We start from the raw sequence: 17811 nt of genomic DNA, 5'->3' as shown, positions 1-17811 counted from the left end.
GTAAGTTTATTCAAAATGTTCAATACCATATGAATCCTCAGAATTACTTAAAAACTAGATATAAGGAAAACCAAGTTAAAGAAGCAAGTGCTTAAACCCAACTACAATATAAAGATTTCCTGACCTCAATCTTTGCATTCTTTAAAAACAAAGATAAACAATGAGGTAAATCTACTCAAGCTAATAGAATTGCTAAACTGAAGAAAAATAAGTCATGAGCAAAGGTCTACTTGTCAATCAATAAGAATAAAGCAATTTTCTTATAAAAAATGTAAAGAAAAAGGATTCTACCAGTACAGAGACTATCAAATTGGACAGCAGAAAAAGCACTGACATTGAGAAACAAAAACTCAGCCTGCCTTTCCTGGACCCTGTTTGGTCAAGGAACTGGGTCAACATACCAACTCCCAGGATGATTTTAAGACTACTGTACTTAAAACCAATAACACCCCAGCACAAAGTGCTCAATTCATTTCCCTACCTTTGTTTTCCATGTACCTTTACTGCCCTATTGAACTCCCTGAAAAATATACTCTTTCTGCTCCCTACCCTCCCTTCAAAATAAACCTGAGAAAATGTATATATATAGCGATCCCTCCAACCCTAGCAGTCACTCTGCTGGGATTAGGCAGAAAGACAAAGCTTTTGCCTGGGGCCATACTGCAGGCCAGTGCTTCAGCAACCAAACAAGTTACAGAATCTGTTGCGACAGGGACAGACTTGTCAAAGGAGAAGGCATGTCTAAGTCTTATACATACCTCAGTAAAAATGAAAACTAGACTCACAAATCAGTCATGTCTTAAATCCTGGCCTAGCAGTGCATCATCTAAGTACACTCACACAGCATGTTATGATACGACTTGTTTTCAAGAGAGCATCTCATGACATTTCCTACTGCAAAGTTTAGATCCCATTGATATATTATTAAGCCAGCGATGTCGTGGGGTTTTTTTGCTTTGTTTTTGTTAATCCTCACCAGAGGATGTTTTTTCCCATTGATTTTTAGAGAGATGGAAGGGAGGGAAGAAGGGACGATGGAGGGAAAGAGAGAAACATCCAGGTGAAAGAGACACAGTGATTGGCTGCCTCCCGAATACACCCAACTGGGCTGGAACCTGCAACCCAGGTACTTGCCCTTGACCGGGATCCAAACCTGCAACCTTTTGACCTTTCGTGTGCAGGCCAACGTGCCGGTATTATCCTTTTAACTAGACATTCATTCCTTTCCCAATTACTAACTCTTACAGAACACAGATATAATTTTACAGTACGATCATTATCAAAGACTCAAAACTATTCATTTTTAAACTAGAGGGAAAAAGTAATATATCATTTATAAAACAGCAAAAATATCTAGAAATCTGGCCATAAGAGAATTTTCCATATTACATAAAATTCTATTAACATATGTAAATATATTCAAATGTACATATGATTATATTTCAAATGAATTCTAAATAGTATTTCCATATCTGTCAAGAGAAAAACATTTCAAATTAATTCTTTAAAAATTCTTCCAAAATTCTTCCTGATGTGGCTCAGCAGTTGAGCAGTGACCCATGAATCAGGAGGTCTCCAGTTCGATTCCCAGTCAGGACACATGCCTGGGTTTTGGGCTTGATTCCCAGTAATGTGCACGTAGGAGGTAGTCAATTTATGTTTCTCTCTCATAGATGTCTCTCTATTCCTCTCCTTCCCTCTCTCTTTAAAATATATATATTTTTGCCAAAACCGGTTTGGCTCAGTGGATAGAGCATCGGCCTGCGGACTGAAAGGTCCCAGGTTCAATTCCGGTCAAGGGCATGTACCTGGGTTGCGGGCACATCCCCCATGGGAGATGTGCAGGAGGCAGCTGATCGATGTTTCTCTCTCATCGATGTTTCTAACTCTCTCTCTCTCTCCCTTCCTCTCTGTAAAAAAATCAATAAAATATATTTAAAAAAATAAATAAATAAAAAATAAAATAAAATATATATATTTTTAAAACTTCTTCCAAGTATTCCTTAGATTATATATCTCATAGAATGTTAAAAAAAAATGTTATGAAAAAAACTGATTTATACCAAAGTCAAATTTCTTAATATGAATATATCAAAGGTGAAGCTTACAAATTGTTTTTAATCAATCAAATCCCAAGAAAAACAAAGATTCAATATAAACACATTGATATATTTACGTATATATACACATGCCAAGTATCACATGCCTATACAAATTACTATGAATAACTCCGTAATACAGTTTGATATATTCACAATTCTGTTAATTTATTTTTTTGAGGTAACCATTGGTTTATAACATTATGAAAGTTTCAGGTGTGCAACACTATAAACTGACATCTGCATGAACTAGATCATGCTGCTACCAAGTCTAGTTTCCATCTGTCACCATACAATTGACCCCCTTTACTCATTTCACCCTCCCTCCACCTGCTTCCCCTCTGGTAACCACCAATCTGTTGTATGCCTCTATAAATTAGTTTTTGTTTTGTTTTCTTTCTTCTTTGTTTTGTTTTCATTTTTCTTTACCTAATTTAAAATGCAAAATCTGAAAGGGAAGTAAGGAAACAAATTAAAGTCATATGTAAGCCTTTTAATGTTTTTACAGTAACACTTAAACTCCCACTCTCTAAGGCCCTAATGGTAGGTAAAGAGCAGAAGGCAGAAAGGCCTGAAGTGAATCAAAACACAAACTATGTTGAGTCATGATTACAAATACAGGCAGGCATCTACTCAAAAATCATGTAGTACAATAGGCCAAAAGCAAGGCTCTGTTAATCAAATGGTTAAAATCACAGTGGAATCTGCTGTTATAATGAAACCTGGGTACAGAATGATTCACAGATCACAAGAAAAAAAATCCCCAAGTCAGCTATACTTACACTGGTAAAAAAACAACAAACAAAAACCCTCCCCAAGGCTTCAGCTGCCATAGTCCTTCCCTACTCTGGGGTCAGAAAGGTCTTTTTCAGAAACTACAGAAAAGCTCAACTCATTCAAGAAGCTGGACTTACCCTGAGGCCAGCAGGCAAGCACTGCAGTCTCTGGGAAAATCCACACAGCAAGAACTCCCAGATCTGAACTTAAAGAGAAACTAAAAGCTCCCACAAGGAAGCTGAATACGGTTTTTAGGAGAGCATCTGCTGCAAACTCCACTGGGGAAAGCAAAGGTCTGCCTGGGTTCTTCCAACTAACCAGAGTGTGCATTTCATTACAAATTGGGAAGCAGCCACACTACCACATGACAAACTAAAAATCAAAAACCCAACCAGAAAACACCAAAAACCCCAAATCTTGTCACAACTATTTGCTTTTTCAAACATCTCTACAGTTTGTTTGTAAAGATTTAGTCACAAACAATGTCATATTATCCTTACTTTCTAAAGATAAGAACATTTATACTCAGAAAGGTTCCTTGGCCTTGCAAAATGGCAGATCTCAAGCTATAACCAAATCTCAAATCTCACTCTGTAGAACAAGCAGTTTGGGAACCTTTCCCAAATCTCAGACATCTGAAAAAGCACAAGGGCTACCAAATCAACATGATGTATGGGGTGGGAATACACTCTTGTTTCAATTGAGTGCTATGGTCTCATTTTAACATACAAATGTAATTTCAATCCAAGTGCCAGAATGAGAAAAACTAGAACTTTCTTATGATTCAGCATTTAAGTTTGCTATCAAAAGGAGGTCACGGGCAATTTAGCCTCTAAGAGGCCTCCGTTGGCAGCTTGGTTGTTGAGAAGAGATGATAAGGAAATAATGGGCCTTTATGTAAAAGTTTCAAAGTCCTGGGAACTGGCTGGAATAAAAACTTCAAGGGGTTTTAGAAATGTACAGAAAGTGATAGGTGTTGAGCACTGAAGCTCAGCTGTCAATCGGTCAGTAGTAGTCAGGGAAGCTGAGGGTCAAGGGGTCAGAGAGGGTGGTAGGAGTTGCAACCAACTCTGTGAAAGAGCCTCTAAAATCAAATACAAAAAGGAAACAGATCCTCACAAGTGTAACAGCATTACTGTGCACTGATGCCCAAGTGAACGCAGTCACGAATGTTATACCATGCTCAACCACTTTTCCTACAAGCAATTTCACAGACAACCTGCCTCACTCTACCCTATCTTCCTCTTAAAGTTCTCTCTCTATGTGGATGTTCTGTGATCATACAAAACTGTAACATTTCTAATGAATGAAAAGATATTAAACAGCAAAAAAACAACCCATAAAACAGGGGAAAATGTACATCAAAAAGTATCCTGAATATACAAAGACCGATGCAGATCAATAAGAACCCAAATATCCCATTTGTGAAATGGACCAAAAACACAAACAGAAAAAAATGCAAACGAGCAGTATACATAAAATCCAACAGATACAAATAACCATGGTGGGGGGGGGTTCATCCATCCGAAAATGGTTATTAAAATCCAAGCTGAGGATTGTGAAGAAAGGAGCACTCCGTGCTGGGCCAGTGTTAGCATAAAGAGGTTAAACCCTTTCTGGAGAATGGGTTGGCCAGGTGCACCAAAGCCTGGAAAACCGCAGGCCTTGTGACCAGTGATCCCTCTTCGAGGACTTTAGCCTAATGAAGATAATCAGTTCTCAGTTATGAAACGTGACCCATTCAGAACAGAAAGTGCCCGTTCAAATGTTCACAGTCTCCACAATTACAAGAACAGAAGTCCTATCATGAGAAGGCATCAGATCATGAGTACACAAGGTGTGGGCAAAGTGCTTCCTTGCTCAGGTCTTTTCTTGTTTTACAAATTTAAATTTCAGCTCAAGTGTCAAAATGATAAGCATGAGACCTTTTAAAAGCAATTTAAATGGCTCTATTGCTTCCTTGGTTGTTTTATACTGAATTTAAGTCCTCTACTTAAAAACTTCCTATTTTATGCACACGTGTGTGTCAGTCAAGATGAATCCAACATCAAAGAGGATCCAACTGTGGCATCGGGCCACATCTCCCTGACCCCATGTGCCTTCACTGAAGGAGAGGCAGCTGTCTCGGGAGCTTAGTGTCCTCGTCCTCAAACCTAGACTGCAGACTGCTAGGTGTCACACCTGGTCTTAGTAAGCTCTCAATAAAGGGCAATGGTAGTATCATCATCGTTCCTATCACTGGGAACAGTCACTTCTCCTTTCTTTTGATTCTATGGGTTTTGAAGCACCAACACACCTACCACCCAGGAATCTAACCTTTTTGGCTTCTGTACTGCAAAACCTCACCTGGACCTCTAAAACTGAAGGCCTAAGAGTCGGACCATATCACTACAGGGCTAACGTTACGGCAGTGTATACGTAAGTGCTGCCAGATAAGAAGAGATCTGAGGAGCTGGAAACCAATGGAAAGAATTCTTGGAGCTGCCTCATGTTAGGCGTGCACATTCTTGCCTCTACCACTGGAAGACACTTCCTATTCTCAATGCCAGGCTCTCTCCATGGCTTCTGGCACACTGTGTGTGTTCATTAACAACCGTCACCAACCATCCCAGGCTCAGTCTCTCAGATTACAAACGGCACCTGCTGCCAATCAAAAATAGCCAGAACTTGCTTCTGTACATTCCCCAGTTTGTTTCCATTTCTCCCCAGACATTGAGTTTTGTCGGGCATAACAAGCAGAGTGTCACTTTAATAAGAAATTGTGTTATAACAGAGTTCTACTAAGAATTATACTGAAATAATCATTACATTCAGGACCGCTGATTTAGAAACCTAAAATAGATTGTGATTCAGTTTCAGCATCAATGTCAAAAGATTCTCCAGAGTGCTTTAACTTGAAGAGACATGAGGTAAAGCATCAACAAACTTGGGCTTACCCTTAGGGCAAAATATACATTTTAAAATTTAGCAAATATCTCCCTTACTCATGAGCAATTTGATATCCTACTAACTTTTGTCTAAATTCATCCTCTTTATCAACTTTATAAAGTCATATGCCTTAAGGCTCTCTATTTCTAATAAATTTCCAACGAAATGAAAAATAAAAATCCTGAACTATGATACTATCTCTTGCTATCTGACTATCTATAATTGCTATTATAGGGGTAACATGATTTGAGTTGCGATATATTTTGATGGGGTCCAGAATATGCCATTGTGGCCTAAAAACTATTTTGAGCTGAAGGCATTTGAGTTCCCGAAATCTCCTACCTGCCAAAAAGAAAGGCCTCTCAAAAGAACTCAATTGTCATAAACCCCCTCCCTAGAAGCAACCAGGGAAGACTGACTCTTATCACCAGAGATAAGTCTCCAGGCCACACTGAACCGCACATTGACGCAAAAGTGTCATATCTCCCAGCTATTCTCTAAGAACCATTTGTCTTTCCAAGAAGTTATTTGTTTTCCTAAAGGTGTCCTTTCTCTCCCTCCCCTTCTATTATTAGGTCATTTGTTTTCCCATAAGTGCCCTTCTCCCCTCCCCTTCTCCTATGAAGATGGTATATACGCCACAAATTCTAAACCCTAGCCCCTATGAGTCACATTTTTTTTCTGTGATTAAATCTGATTTTTCTCTCTGCAATCTATCTTTTGTCAGTTTAATTTGCAGGCCTCCAAATACTGAACCTAAGAGGGTAGAGAAAAAGTTTTTCTTCTCTGACAATTTAAATCTGTGAAATACACTGTATTATGAGTATATATGAGAACCATACTAACTTTCTTATTGATTACAGTCAATTACATGATTAACATTTAACACTTCCTCTTTATGTCTTCCTCTTTCCTCACTTTTCTTTAAACTTCCTCTTAATCTTTCTTATTTCTAACTTTAATTCCTGCAACTGTTTTCAAATATTATCCTCATAAGTATAATTTAGCAGAAATAATTTGTTTCCCTTTCTACTTCTGATAAATCAGAACATATAATTATTAAGTAATACAAAAGCTACGCACTTTTTGTCAGTTTATAAAAACCTCTCAAGTACAATCAAGCTAAAACATCATGTTGATTAAATAAAGCAAGTTGCTATTTCACCAATTATTGAAAACTGGAAGCATTCTGAAACACAGAATTAAAACACACATACAGTCACTTTGTACAAAACAATTACCCCGCCCCCCTCATGAGTTCGTTGTTTTAAAACTGATTTGATGATAAAAGCAAAATGACAAACCAAGATAATTAGTCCAACCTGGCATAGAGATAGATATACACTTTGTAGCAAAGTATGAAAAATAAACCACAGGGACAGCCCTACCTCCCGCCCCCTGAGAAAAGCCTTTCTGTGCTCCTATGGCCCCAAACTCTCCCTTGGCATTTGGTTCTCTGAAGTTAACCTCAATTAGCTAACCTCCTATGGCTCGGAAGCACAGGGATGCTGGTGCCCACAATTAAGACACACTTCGCACACAGCAGCCTTGGAGACACTATCACCCTGCTGAGCAAAAACAGCAGTATGTGCAACCTGCCTACTGCTTTACTGAAAAACCACAATCAAGGGTCCATGGCAGGCTGGACTGCCGATCCTTGACTAGCTTGTCAACAATCTATATTTATTTTCTTTTGCAGATGCAACTGACCTTGTCCCTCCTGACATGCCTCAGGGGTAGTTCTGCACTGGCTACAGAACATCCAGGTTTGACTGCCTGGCTGGCTCCCTCCTTTTCCATCCTTGAGTCCTACCTCGAACCAGCCACAAACTCCTGGCAGCAACCAGAACTCAAGGCTCTTTCCCACCTCCCTCTGATTGAAACATCCTTCCTCTGTTTTCAGAGCTAACTGCTTCTCTTCCTGCAAGACTCAGCTCAACTGTCCCTCCTCCAGCAAACAAATTATTCTTCCCACTGGGCACCCACAGCACATTATCGTGACTCCGGTGTTTACATACATGTCTCTATCCCAGCTTCACCGAGAGCCTGTGGGGGGTGCAGATTCTGATACTCATAGGTACAATTCAACATTATACTTCCAGTCACAGAAGACAGTAAGCACATAATAAATGTTTAGTAATGGATGAGTGTATAGATGAACAAAACAGTGAATAAGCAAACAAATGAACAAGTAAATTAGTGAATGAATTATTCTAACTGTTGCCTGGAGAAGACAGGGTATTATTAAGCTCTGGCTGGTCCCTAAAGAACACACTGAGCTCCTGAACTCCTTTCAGCTACTTTTCAACTCCACATGCTCATTTCACTTCTCCACATCTTCACACTGAATTCAACCCCCACATTTAATCCAGTATTTTACCACCTCAGAAGATCCTGCACTTTATTTCATAGCTGCCCTTGTATAGTACATGTAATTACCTACTTGCACTTGTTTCTATAAAGGCTCCCATCGATGCCAAAAACCCCGGGCCCAGTTCTTTTGTCCTTGTAATCCCACAGCCTAACACATGCCTGACAAATAGCAGGCACTCAACATATACAAGATGGATAAGTGACTGAATGAAGAAATGAAGATGTAACCATTTTCACACTTCGCTTTTTACTTTTTCTTTTCTTTTTTAACTAAATAATCTGATTTTTCCAGGTAAACTATGATCAGAGAAAGATAGTGAGGAAAGAACAGATTATTTATAGTTAAGTCAGTACTTGAATAAAAACCTGTAAATACCAGTCTTTTTCTCTTATAATAGTCACAGACCCTTCACCACCACCTTATTGTCTCAGTGTCGGTTCTCAAGAGCATAACAGTTTAAGAGCTTTTTGTTACTGAATAAGGTTGGAAAAAATCATTAAATTTATAAAGCTATTGTTGACAGTAACCATATCTTCCAGGCCCTGTGCCAAGATTTTTCACATATGTTTTTCTTAATCTTCGAAAACACTCCAAAGGGCTGCATTTAGAAAGTGGAAACCAAAAAATATTAAGTAACTTGCCCCAAAGTAACACTGCTCGTAAGTTGTAGCCCTTATAAATAAGGTTTACACCCAGGTCAGCTCAAGACACATGCTTTTTGACTAAAACTTTAAAAATGCTCAGCCTTCCTTCTGAAGATTAGAATAATGGTACAAACAGGATTTCAAAGCCTATGCTTTTATCTTCACTAAGACCACCTTCTAAAATATCATTCAGCATTATTAAATATTCTGTTGAACCTGTTAACCACCAAATCACTAAAGAGCACATAAGTCCCCAGCAGAAATCCATAAAGGCTTGGAAAGTCCCCCTCAGTGTGGCAGCATCTGCTCCAGGCTGTCGATCCAATGAGGCCCGCCTATTGCGGACACATTTGGGGGTACTAGCAATTCTCCAGCATGCCTTTAAAACAGTAAGAACCAGGGATTAGCGAGGCCATGAGCAAAGGACGCTCTGACCACAGCAGGGTTAAACTGGTACAACCTTTCTATAGGGCAATCTGTCAGCATGTATTAAAAGTCATAATAATATGCATATTATGCTATGTCATAATAATATGACATAGCAAGTCCACAGGTAAGAATTTATCCTAAGAAAGTAATTGGATAATGCCTAGAGATCAAACAATAGCAGAACCTAAAGATCAAACAATAGCAGAATGATCAAATGCAGACATATGATGGCACATTATGCATGTACCTCGGTTGTAGGCTCCATCGGGGTGAGTGCAAGAAGCAACCAATCGATGTGCTTCTCTCACACTGATGTTTCTCTCTCTGTGTCTCTCCCCCTCCCTTCCACTCGCTCTAAAAATCAATGAAAAAATATCCTCAGGTGAGTATTAACAAGAAAAAAAAGTGGTGACACACCAGTAAATTTCTGACTCTGCTAAAATGCCCACAAAATACTGTATGTGTAAAAAGCAGATTATCCTATATAATAAAAGCCCGGTGACCGAATGGCAGAACGACCAGAACAACTGGTCGACCAGTCACTATGACACACACTGACCACCAGGGGGGGCAGACGCTCAACACAGGAGCTGCCCCCTGGTGATCAGTGCACTCCCACAGTGGGAGCACCACTCCACTGACTGGGATGAGTGGCTGTTCCTCAATGGGCTGATCCCTGCAGGCCACGCCCCTCCCACCAGTGCACGAATCTGTGCACCAGGCCTCTAGTAAAACATACGATCCTCTTCTTTCAAAAACTGTCTGTAAGAACAAAAATTTTAAGACTACAAGAATATATATCAAAACGTTAACAATGGTGATCTAACTGGTGGGATTATGTGTTTGACTAGAAAGTAAAAAAGAACTTTGCCTATCCCCTTTATTTTTTTTTTTTAAATTTTCTTCCATAATGCCCATTTTATGACTGGTAAAATAATGAACTGACAAAATATCTTTAATTGAATCAATCCCTTAAAAATATTAAATAGCTGGTGATCAAAATCAATCAGGACAGTTTTTTTTTCCCTAAAATTTCCCTTTCGGTACCTTCAAGTTCTTTAAATTGCTCAGAGGAGGATTAAGCTGCAGAGAGTTCCCAGTTTTATCTATTGTTTTCAGTTTTTTTACAGATGATATATATTCTTGGACTTGAAGGAAAGCTAACATCAAAGGTTTAGTTTCTAGAATTTAAGCCCAAGTCCTGCAACAAGTAAAGAGAGAAAGAGTAAGGGCTGTGAATAAAACACCATTAGCAGAGCACAGAATAGTTCTTACTATAATAAACAAAGTGCACAAGATGAAACTTTGATGAATTAGGCAATATTTTCTACCAATGCCCATTACAAAGGTGGATTTCAAAGACAAGATCAAAAGTAGCAGATATTTTCAAGATCCAACAAAAGTAATTTCTAGATAAGGCAAGAAAATGTCTTCCAAGACCACAATGGTGGTCTATATACTTTATACCCTCAATAAATATTCCTTGATTAGAAAATAAACAGCAAGCACTCTTCATTTTCCTTTCAATAGATATAAGCCTAAGTTGGCCAAAACATATACATACATATATATATATATATATATAGAGAGAGAGAGAGAGAGAGAGAGAGTCAGTCTATAAGGAACAGGTGGTGCTCTAAAAAGCTATTTGTAAACAGATATATGGAATTCAGAACACATATTCCCATCAAAACAATGTTATGATGGTTGGTAACTCCCAACCTGGCCCATGAAGCCTACTTAGTCGTGAGAACCATCCCACACCTGTGTTTCAGGTAAATGGAGCTAAGTGAGGAAACCCATAATGCTAGGGGAGTAAGAGAGGCTCTCCTTCACTTGGAACCAAAGGCTCTCAATTCAGTCCCTCTCCACAGAGGCTCTCCAGCTAAGAGACCTTCTGGTTAGACCAGCCGTGGGCAAACTACGGCCCGCGGGCCGGATCCGGCCCAGTTTGAAATGAATAAAACTAAAAAAAAAAAGACCGTACCCTTTTATGTAATGATGTTTACTTTGAATTTTTTTTTTTTAATATATTTTATTGATTTTTCACAGAGAGGAAGGGAGAGAGATAGAGAGTTAGAAACATCGATGAGAGAGAAACATCGATCAGCTGCCTCCTGCACATCTCCTACTGGGGATATGCCCGCAACCCAGGTACATGCCCTTGACCAGAATCGAACCTGGGACCTTTCAGTCCGCAGGCCGACGCTCTATCCACTGAGCCAAACCGGTTTCGGCTACTTTGAATTTATATTAGTTCACACAAACACTCCATCCATGCTTTTGTCCCGGCCCTCCGGTCCAGTTTAAGAACCCATTGTGGCCCTGGAGTCAAAAAGTTTGCCCACCCCTGGGTTAGACCCTCTTCCCTGAGGCTGCCCAGGTCCGAATAAGCAGTCAGTAGGAGAGGGAAGGTTTAAAGGCCCTGCCCCCATGCCTCCAGGTTAGATAACTCTGCAGGACCATCCCAGCTCCAGAGCTCCATTATCACTGCATCACAGTTCAATTCCTCCCCCTGCCCTGCTCCCCTCACTCAGCCACTAGTAATGATGCCAAGAGCAGCCACAGTAAACTACATGTCAATCTCCATCTCAGAGACTATTTCCAGGACCTAAGACAAACAGCTAACATTTAGTAAGCTCATTTTATAACTCAGACACTGTTTATAGACATACATACTTACATATAAGTATGTAATATGTATTACATACATAATAGGTAAATAGAGAGAGATATCTTACTGTATAAGATATGGGTAGGCACTATAACCCCAGTTTAAATATGCAGAAACTGAGGCTCACAGAAGTCAAATGACTTATTCTAGACCACGTGGGAAGTAATTTGAGGAGCCAGGATGTGAATCTAGGTCTACCCAATGCAAAGCCAATCACTTTATTATAAACTAATTCCATTTCCTAGAAAGAGTTGTTAAATGAGTTGAGGCAGACTCAGCAGGCCAGGGGTTATGGTGGCAGGCAGGAGTGAGTGGTAAACCATGGCCATTCAGAAAACAGAAACTTCCAAAAGGATTTGGGATCTAGGCCCACTGAAAATGGGATACTATGATCAAGGGTTCATATATTTTTAGGCCTGAAGCAAAAAAAATGGAGGTCTAATGGAGCCAGAATTCCAGAATGAAACTGCATAGTCATAATCAACTGTGTGATTACTACATCCTAAAAATGATGACTGGCAAATCTTGTCCACCTACAATCAAAGTATGTGCAGACAGATGTTTACTATGTAGGAGGAGGATAGTGCTTTTACTATAATCCCTGCCAAAAGCTTCATAAACATAAACAAACAGTATCTAAAAATGTACTAACAGCCCTGGCCTATGTGGCTCAGTTGGTTGAAGTGTTGCCCAGTACACCAAAGGGTTGTGGGTTCAATTTCCTGTTTGGGCACATACCCAGGTTGTGGGCTCTATCCCCAGTTGGGGTGCATATGGAAGGTAACTGATGTTTCTCTCTCATATTGATGTTCTCTCTCTCTCTCTCTTTTTCTCCCTCTGAAATCAATGAAAACATATCCTCCTGTGAGGATTAAAATAAATAAATATACAAATGTATTAATAAACTCCTTATTGGGATACAAAATCCTTACTATTAATATTCAACTTATCCAAGATGGAAAATTGCAGCAGTTCAGCTTCTTCAACTACAACCAGACCAAACTTCCTAATAATCTGCTTTTCTAGGATAAGTAGTTATTTATACCTACTGACAGTGAGTAACTAATAACTAATATTACCCTGTCCTGGCGGCCACACTGCCCAAGAAGACATGAAACCATTCTATAAACTCTAAACAACTACAAATAAATATTATTAACTTCTAGTGAAGTCATTAAGTTTGTATGCTTGCAATGCAGATCACAACTGACTCAAACAGTGAGAACAAACCTTCTAAAGTTTAATAGAATGTAGATTTACTACATCCTTGGAAGAACTGTTTGATTTGTAATATTCATTATCACAAAATCTAGTATCAATCAGTTAAGTAAAAAAATTTGAAATATACTTAGAAATTCCATAATAGTCCCATTAGCCCGGCTGGTATTGCTCAGTGGTTGAGCGTCAACCTATGAAGAAGGAGGTCATGGTTCGATTCCCAGTCAGGGCACAGGTCCGGGTTGCCAGCTCGATCCCCAGTGGGGGAGCGTGCAGGAGGCAGCCGATCAATGATTCGCTCTCTCTTCCTTCCTCTCTGAAATCAATAAAAATATCTATTTTAAAAAACAGTCCCATTAATATCATTTTAAAAATCAAAATAATTGGGCCTTATCAGTTGATTTCGAGAGTTGGCACATACCTTTTGCCCCTTCGTTTAAAAGTCCACAATGCTACTTCTCCCACCCCTATGTTGTAATGTACAGCTTTAAATGGTAAAATGAAAAGCATCTGCAATTTCCTTATTTACCCATTTTGCACACAGGAGGTCTCAGCATCCAAGGTCAGTTACTATCAACTGCAGTAAGAGTTCTTCGAATGAAGGTGGATCATTCACTGAGATCTCACACCAGGTCAGCACCAAGAATTTGGGATCATAAATTTCAGCGTACAGCTCTAATACAAGTTAAGTTTGTAGCTTCTCTAACCCTGACTGTGGCAATGTTTAGCCCATTTCTTCCCTTTTCCCCCTACTCAATTAATAATACAAGTTCCAAATCAGAAATACGTAACTTCACATAGATATATACAGAACTGCTAAATATACCTGCTTCTGCCTTTTCAGAGGAGAGTTAATAGGGACATTGTTTACAAACGAGGAGATACCACCAGCCTAAAAACAAAATTTCCTCACACCACCACAAAGTGGTCTAATCTTTTGGACAAAGAAGAAAAGGAAATAACTAATTTGAAGCTTCCAAAAAGACAAAAACAGCAGGGCAAGCCACAACCACCCCCAGAATAGGAATACAAGCTCCATGAGGACCATGCCCTCTCCCTTGATTACCACTATCCCCTTTAATACTTAACATGGTACTTGTAACTGCAAGGGCTTACTATTTTTTGAATGAATGAATGACTGCAATCATTGTTTATCACTTACTTTTCTTGAGGAACTTTACTGAAGCTCTTACCAAAGTAACAAGCCTTTAAAACGACAAGGACTAGGGGTGGGGTGGAGAAAGGACACTTTGAGCCTCACAATAAGCCTCTGAGGGGGACAATATAATCAGTATATTTCTCTCTCCTTTTTTAAAAATTTTACAGGCAAGGAAATTGAGATTCAGAAAGACTGACCTTCCCAAGATGACAAAGTTCTAAATGGCTGAGCCAGGAGTCTGTCTTCCTCCCCCTCTGTCACATCAAAACCAAAATGAAGTTTAGAGCCAGGAAAACAACAGGACACGGAGAAGACAGTCTGGCCAAACGCCGTAGTACCTAAATATTCACATATGCGGTATTTGGGAAACTCCCTATGCCCATATTGCAGAGGCACAGCCAATGAGGCCTACTGTTCTGTTTCTAACCCGCAACACTTCACTGTGGGTTTCTTCTAAGTGCAGGTGCCCCGTTTTAAAAAGGGACTGGTGTACATAAAGAATGGATTCAAGAGCTGAAAGCTCCAAGTTAAAAGCCAGAAATAAAGATCTTAATCTTCTTCCATTACAAGCTACCTGTATTCCCTTCCGGGAAAATCTGGCTGACCACAACAGGCATGCAAAGGAACTGTCCAAGTAAGTGCAGTGCTCGCACCCTCCAGCAAAGCCTTGTCCCTGTCGTGACATCAGCAACCCTGTCACATCTTCGCTGTTCTGTGTGTGCCCCTCCAAAGGTGCACTCGGGCACTACCTAAGAGTATCAGGCTTCCTTCTAAAAACGTGAAGCAGAATTGAATAGTGGATTTTGTTTTTTTTTAACTCTGGGCTGAGAACGGAAGTCAAGTTCAGATTCTCTTCCTTCCTCAAGCGAGCAACAGGATTAAAGAGCGACACACACACACACACACACACACACACACACACACGCACGCACGCCCTACAGTAAAAATGTCTCTGTGGCCGCTTCACCTGTGGCCATGGACTCAGCCAGCCCGGATTTGCTGGGCTTTCAAGCTCTTCCGTCGGGCGGGGGGTGAGGGGAGCGCTGTGAAGAATGAACTGGTGCCTAAGTTTTCAATCGGATCATTCTTCTCAACTTGGGCAGCTCTACCCCCTCCCTCTCCCTCCGGCCCGGGCGCACACACGAGGCTTTGCCAGCGCGGGCACCACGAGCAGGGCCCGAGGGTAGCGCGGCCGCAGACGGGCACCCGGGCGCCCCACGTCCTCCGGGGCGCAGGCGGCCAGGGCGCGCGACCGGTGCGCGGCGCGGCCGGCGAGCCGGGGCCGCAGACCCGTCGCCGCCGACAGGCGTGGGGTCCGGGCCCGGGCAGCCGCGGCGGGGCGGAGGGGCGGGGTGCGCACTTCCTGACTCTCGCATTGTCCCCGCATCGCCCGCGCCACCCGCGGCCCCGCCACCGCGCCGTCCCCGTCGGGGAGGAAGTTGGCGCCCGCCCCGTCGCCCCGTCTTACCGTTCTTACAGTCGCCCGCGGCTGCAGCTCCCGCGGCGGCGGCGGCGGCGTTGGCGGCGCCCGTCCCCGCGCCTCCGGTGCCCGCCGCGCCTCCGGTGCCCGGCGCGCCCGCCGCCGCCGCTCCGCAGCCCGCCGCCGCCAGGGCCCCCCCGGCCGCCGCGCCCGCCGCGCCCGCCGCTGCCAGGGCTCCGGCTCCATTTTCCTGCTCGTCCCCGCTGCTGTTGGCGCGTTTGTTTTTGCGTCCGCCTTTACTGTTTTTGGGGTTGGGCATCTCGGGAGCGTCCAGGTGCCCGGTGCCAGCGAAGGCGGCTCCCCGCGGCGCGGCGCGGCCGCTCGGGACCCTGAGCGCTGCCGGCTCCGGGACGGAGAGAATGGAGGGCGCGGGCCGGGGGCTCCTCCCGCACCCGTCTAACCGCGCAGCCCGCGCCGCGCCATCCCGCCGCCGCGCCCTGCCCGGCTTCCAGGAGCCGGCGCGCGGCACCAAGGCTCGCAGCCGCGAGGGCGCCTCGGGTTCGGGGCGCGAGCGAGACGCTCGGGGGCAGGAGGGAAAAGGCGGGTCTCCGGCTTGTTTTGATTCGGCTTCGCTGACACGCTCTGGCCCCGCCCCGCCCGTGACGTCACTGGGGACTCGGCCTGGCCGCGCCCAGCAGGTGACCTCACGGCGGACCGGCCCGCCCGCGTGACATCACGCCCCGCGCTGAGTCGGCCACCCTCGAGTGACGTCACCCTGGCGCTCTCAGTCCCGGCCTCCGCAGCTCCCGGAGTCCGGGAACAGCCCTTCCTGAAATGGCCCGGATCGCCAGGCTGATGGTATCTGAAGGTATTCGGTGGCCTCCTGACTTCCATGTGATGGAAGCTTAGCACACGATGGTTCGGAAAAATAGGCGGGTGGGAAGAACAGGAACGGAAAACAAAGGATTTCAGATTTTGGATTAATAATCCATTAAAAAGCGTTGCCATTTCAGGAACAGCCTTAGATTCAATACTTGCAGAAATAGGGTTGAATTTCTAGACAATGGGAGTGAACAGCAGGGTCCCTGAAGCCATCACAGATTAGTGGTGATAGTCATTCAAACAGGACTCACCACCCAAGGATGTAACTACATGTTGCCTGTGACCCAGAAGCAGGCCCTGCTTGGGGTAGGATACCCAACTAAGCCTGCGGATAGGACTGAATTGTCCTGAAAGATAGGTGGCCACGTTGTGAGCAGGCAGAGATTAGAAGGTGACACCTGTGATGAGAGGCAATGACCTAAGGGCAGGAGACCCTTGGGAAGCCTTGCACATGGTCTTTTTATGCAACTCTTTTCTAGCTTTTTGCATATCAGCTCCTTCCCATCCCCCGGGTCCCAACTCCAACATGTCACTTCCTTCAGAGTGATATAACTGAGGAGCCTTCTGAGAAGAGCTATCAGAAGTATCACTTTTATTTCCCTCATCCATCTCTAATTATTCTGGCATTTTATATGTTTACTTATTTTCTATCTCCTTCTCACTCAAATGAAAGCTCCATAGTGTAGGAGATTTTTTCTGTCTTGAGCACCTCATGGAACAGCTAGCATATATTTGTTGAATGTATACATTAGGTTTTTTCCCCATGAACCATGGAGGAAAAACTATGTTAGCTGACAGTTTACAGTTTTCCCCTCCTATAGTGCGATCTTTAATTAACCCAGCTCTTCAGTAAAGGCTCTGCGACTGTGTTCCAAAGCATATAGAGACAGGCAGGGAAGTACAGGGAAGAGTACCCTTGCTCACTAAGCAGGGATTCTAACAGGGAACTCTAGGCATTCATTGCAGAGTCCATAGCAGAGCCTGGAGCTGCAGGGAGGAGTGCTGGATGGATACTCAGGAGCAATTGCTGGTTGGATATTCTGTGCCTATATTTTCAAGTCTATTTTTCCCCACCTGACATCCTCTAAGCCAGTGGTTCTCAACCTTCTGGCCCTTTAAATACAGTTCCTCATGTTGTGACCCAACCATAAAATTATTTTCGTTGCTACTTCATAACTGTAATGTTGCTACTGTTATGAATCGTAAT

The 17811-nt window shown here is 42.6% G+C and overlaps 1 protein-coding gene across 2 annotated transcripts in view; it reads right to left on the bottom strand.

Annotated features, from left to right (window-relative positions):
* Nucleotides 1-16337, bottom strand: part of HECA (hdc homolog, cell cycle regulator) — a 45617-nt gene extending 29280 nt beyond the window's left edge. The window contains exon 1 of one of the 2 annotated variants that reach the window (XM_070417795.1): nt 15771-16337. In XM_070417795.1, coding sequence (XP_070273896.1) covers nt 15771-16041 — 271 coding nt within the window. In that variant the 5' untranslated portion in view covers nt 16042-16337. Of the gene's footprint in view, nt 1-13273; nt 13302-15770 lie in introns of those variants that run through there. The other variant, XM_070417796.1, reaches the window with a different exon arrangement.
* Nucleotides 16338-17811: the final 1474 nt, after the last annotated feature.

The sequence above is a fragment of the Myotis yumanensis genome, unplaced genomic scaffold (assembly GCF_028538775.1).
Source record: "Myotis yumanensis isolate MYYU_CA2020_CCGP unplaced genomic scaffold, mMyoYum1.0.hap1 SCAF_6, whole genome shotgun sequence".
Classification (NCBI taxonomy): Eukaryota; Metazoa; Chordata; class Mammalia; order Chiroptera; family Vespertilionidae; genus Myotis; species Myotis yumanensis.
This window is presented reverse-complemented; position numbering and strand designations above follow the sequence as displayed.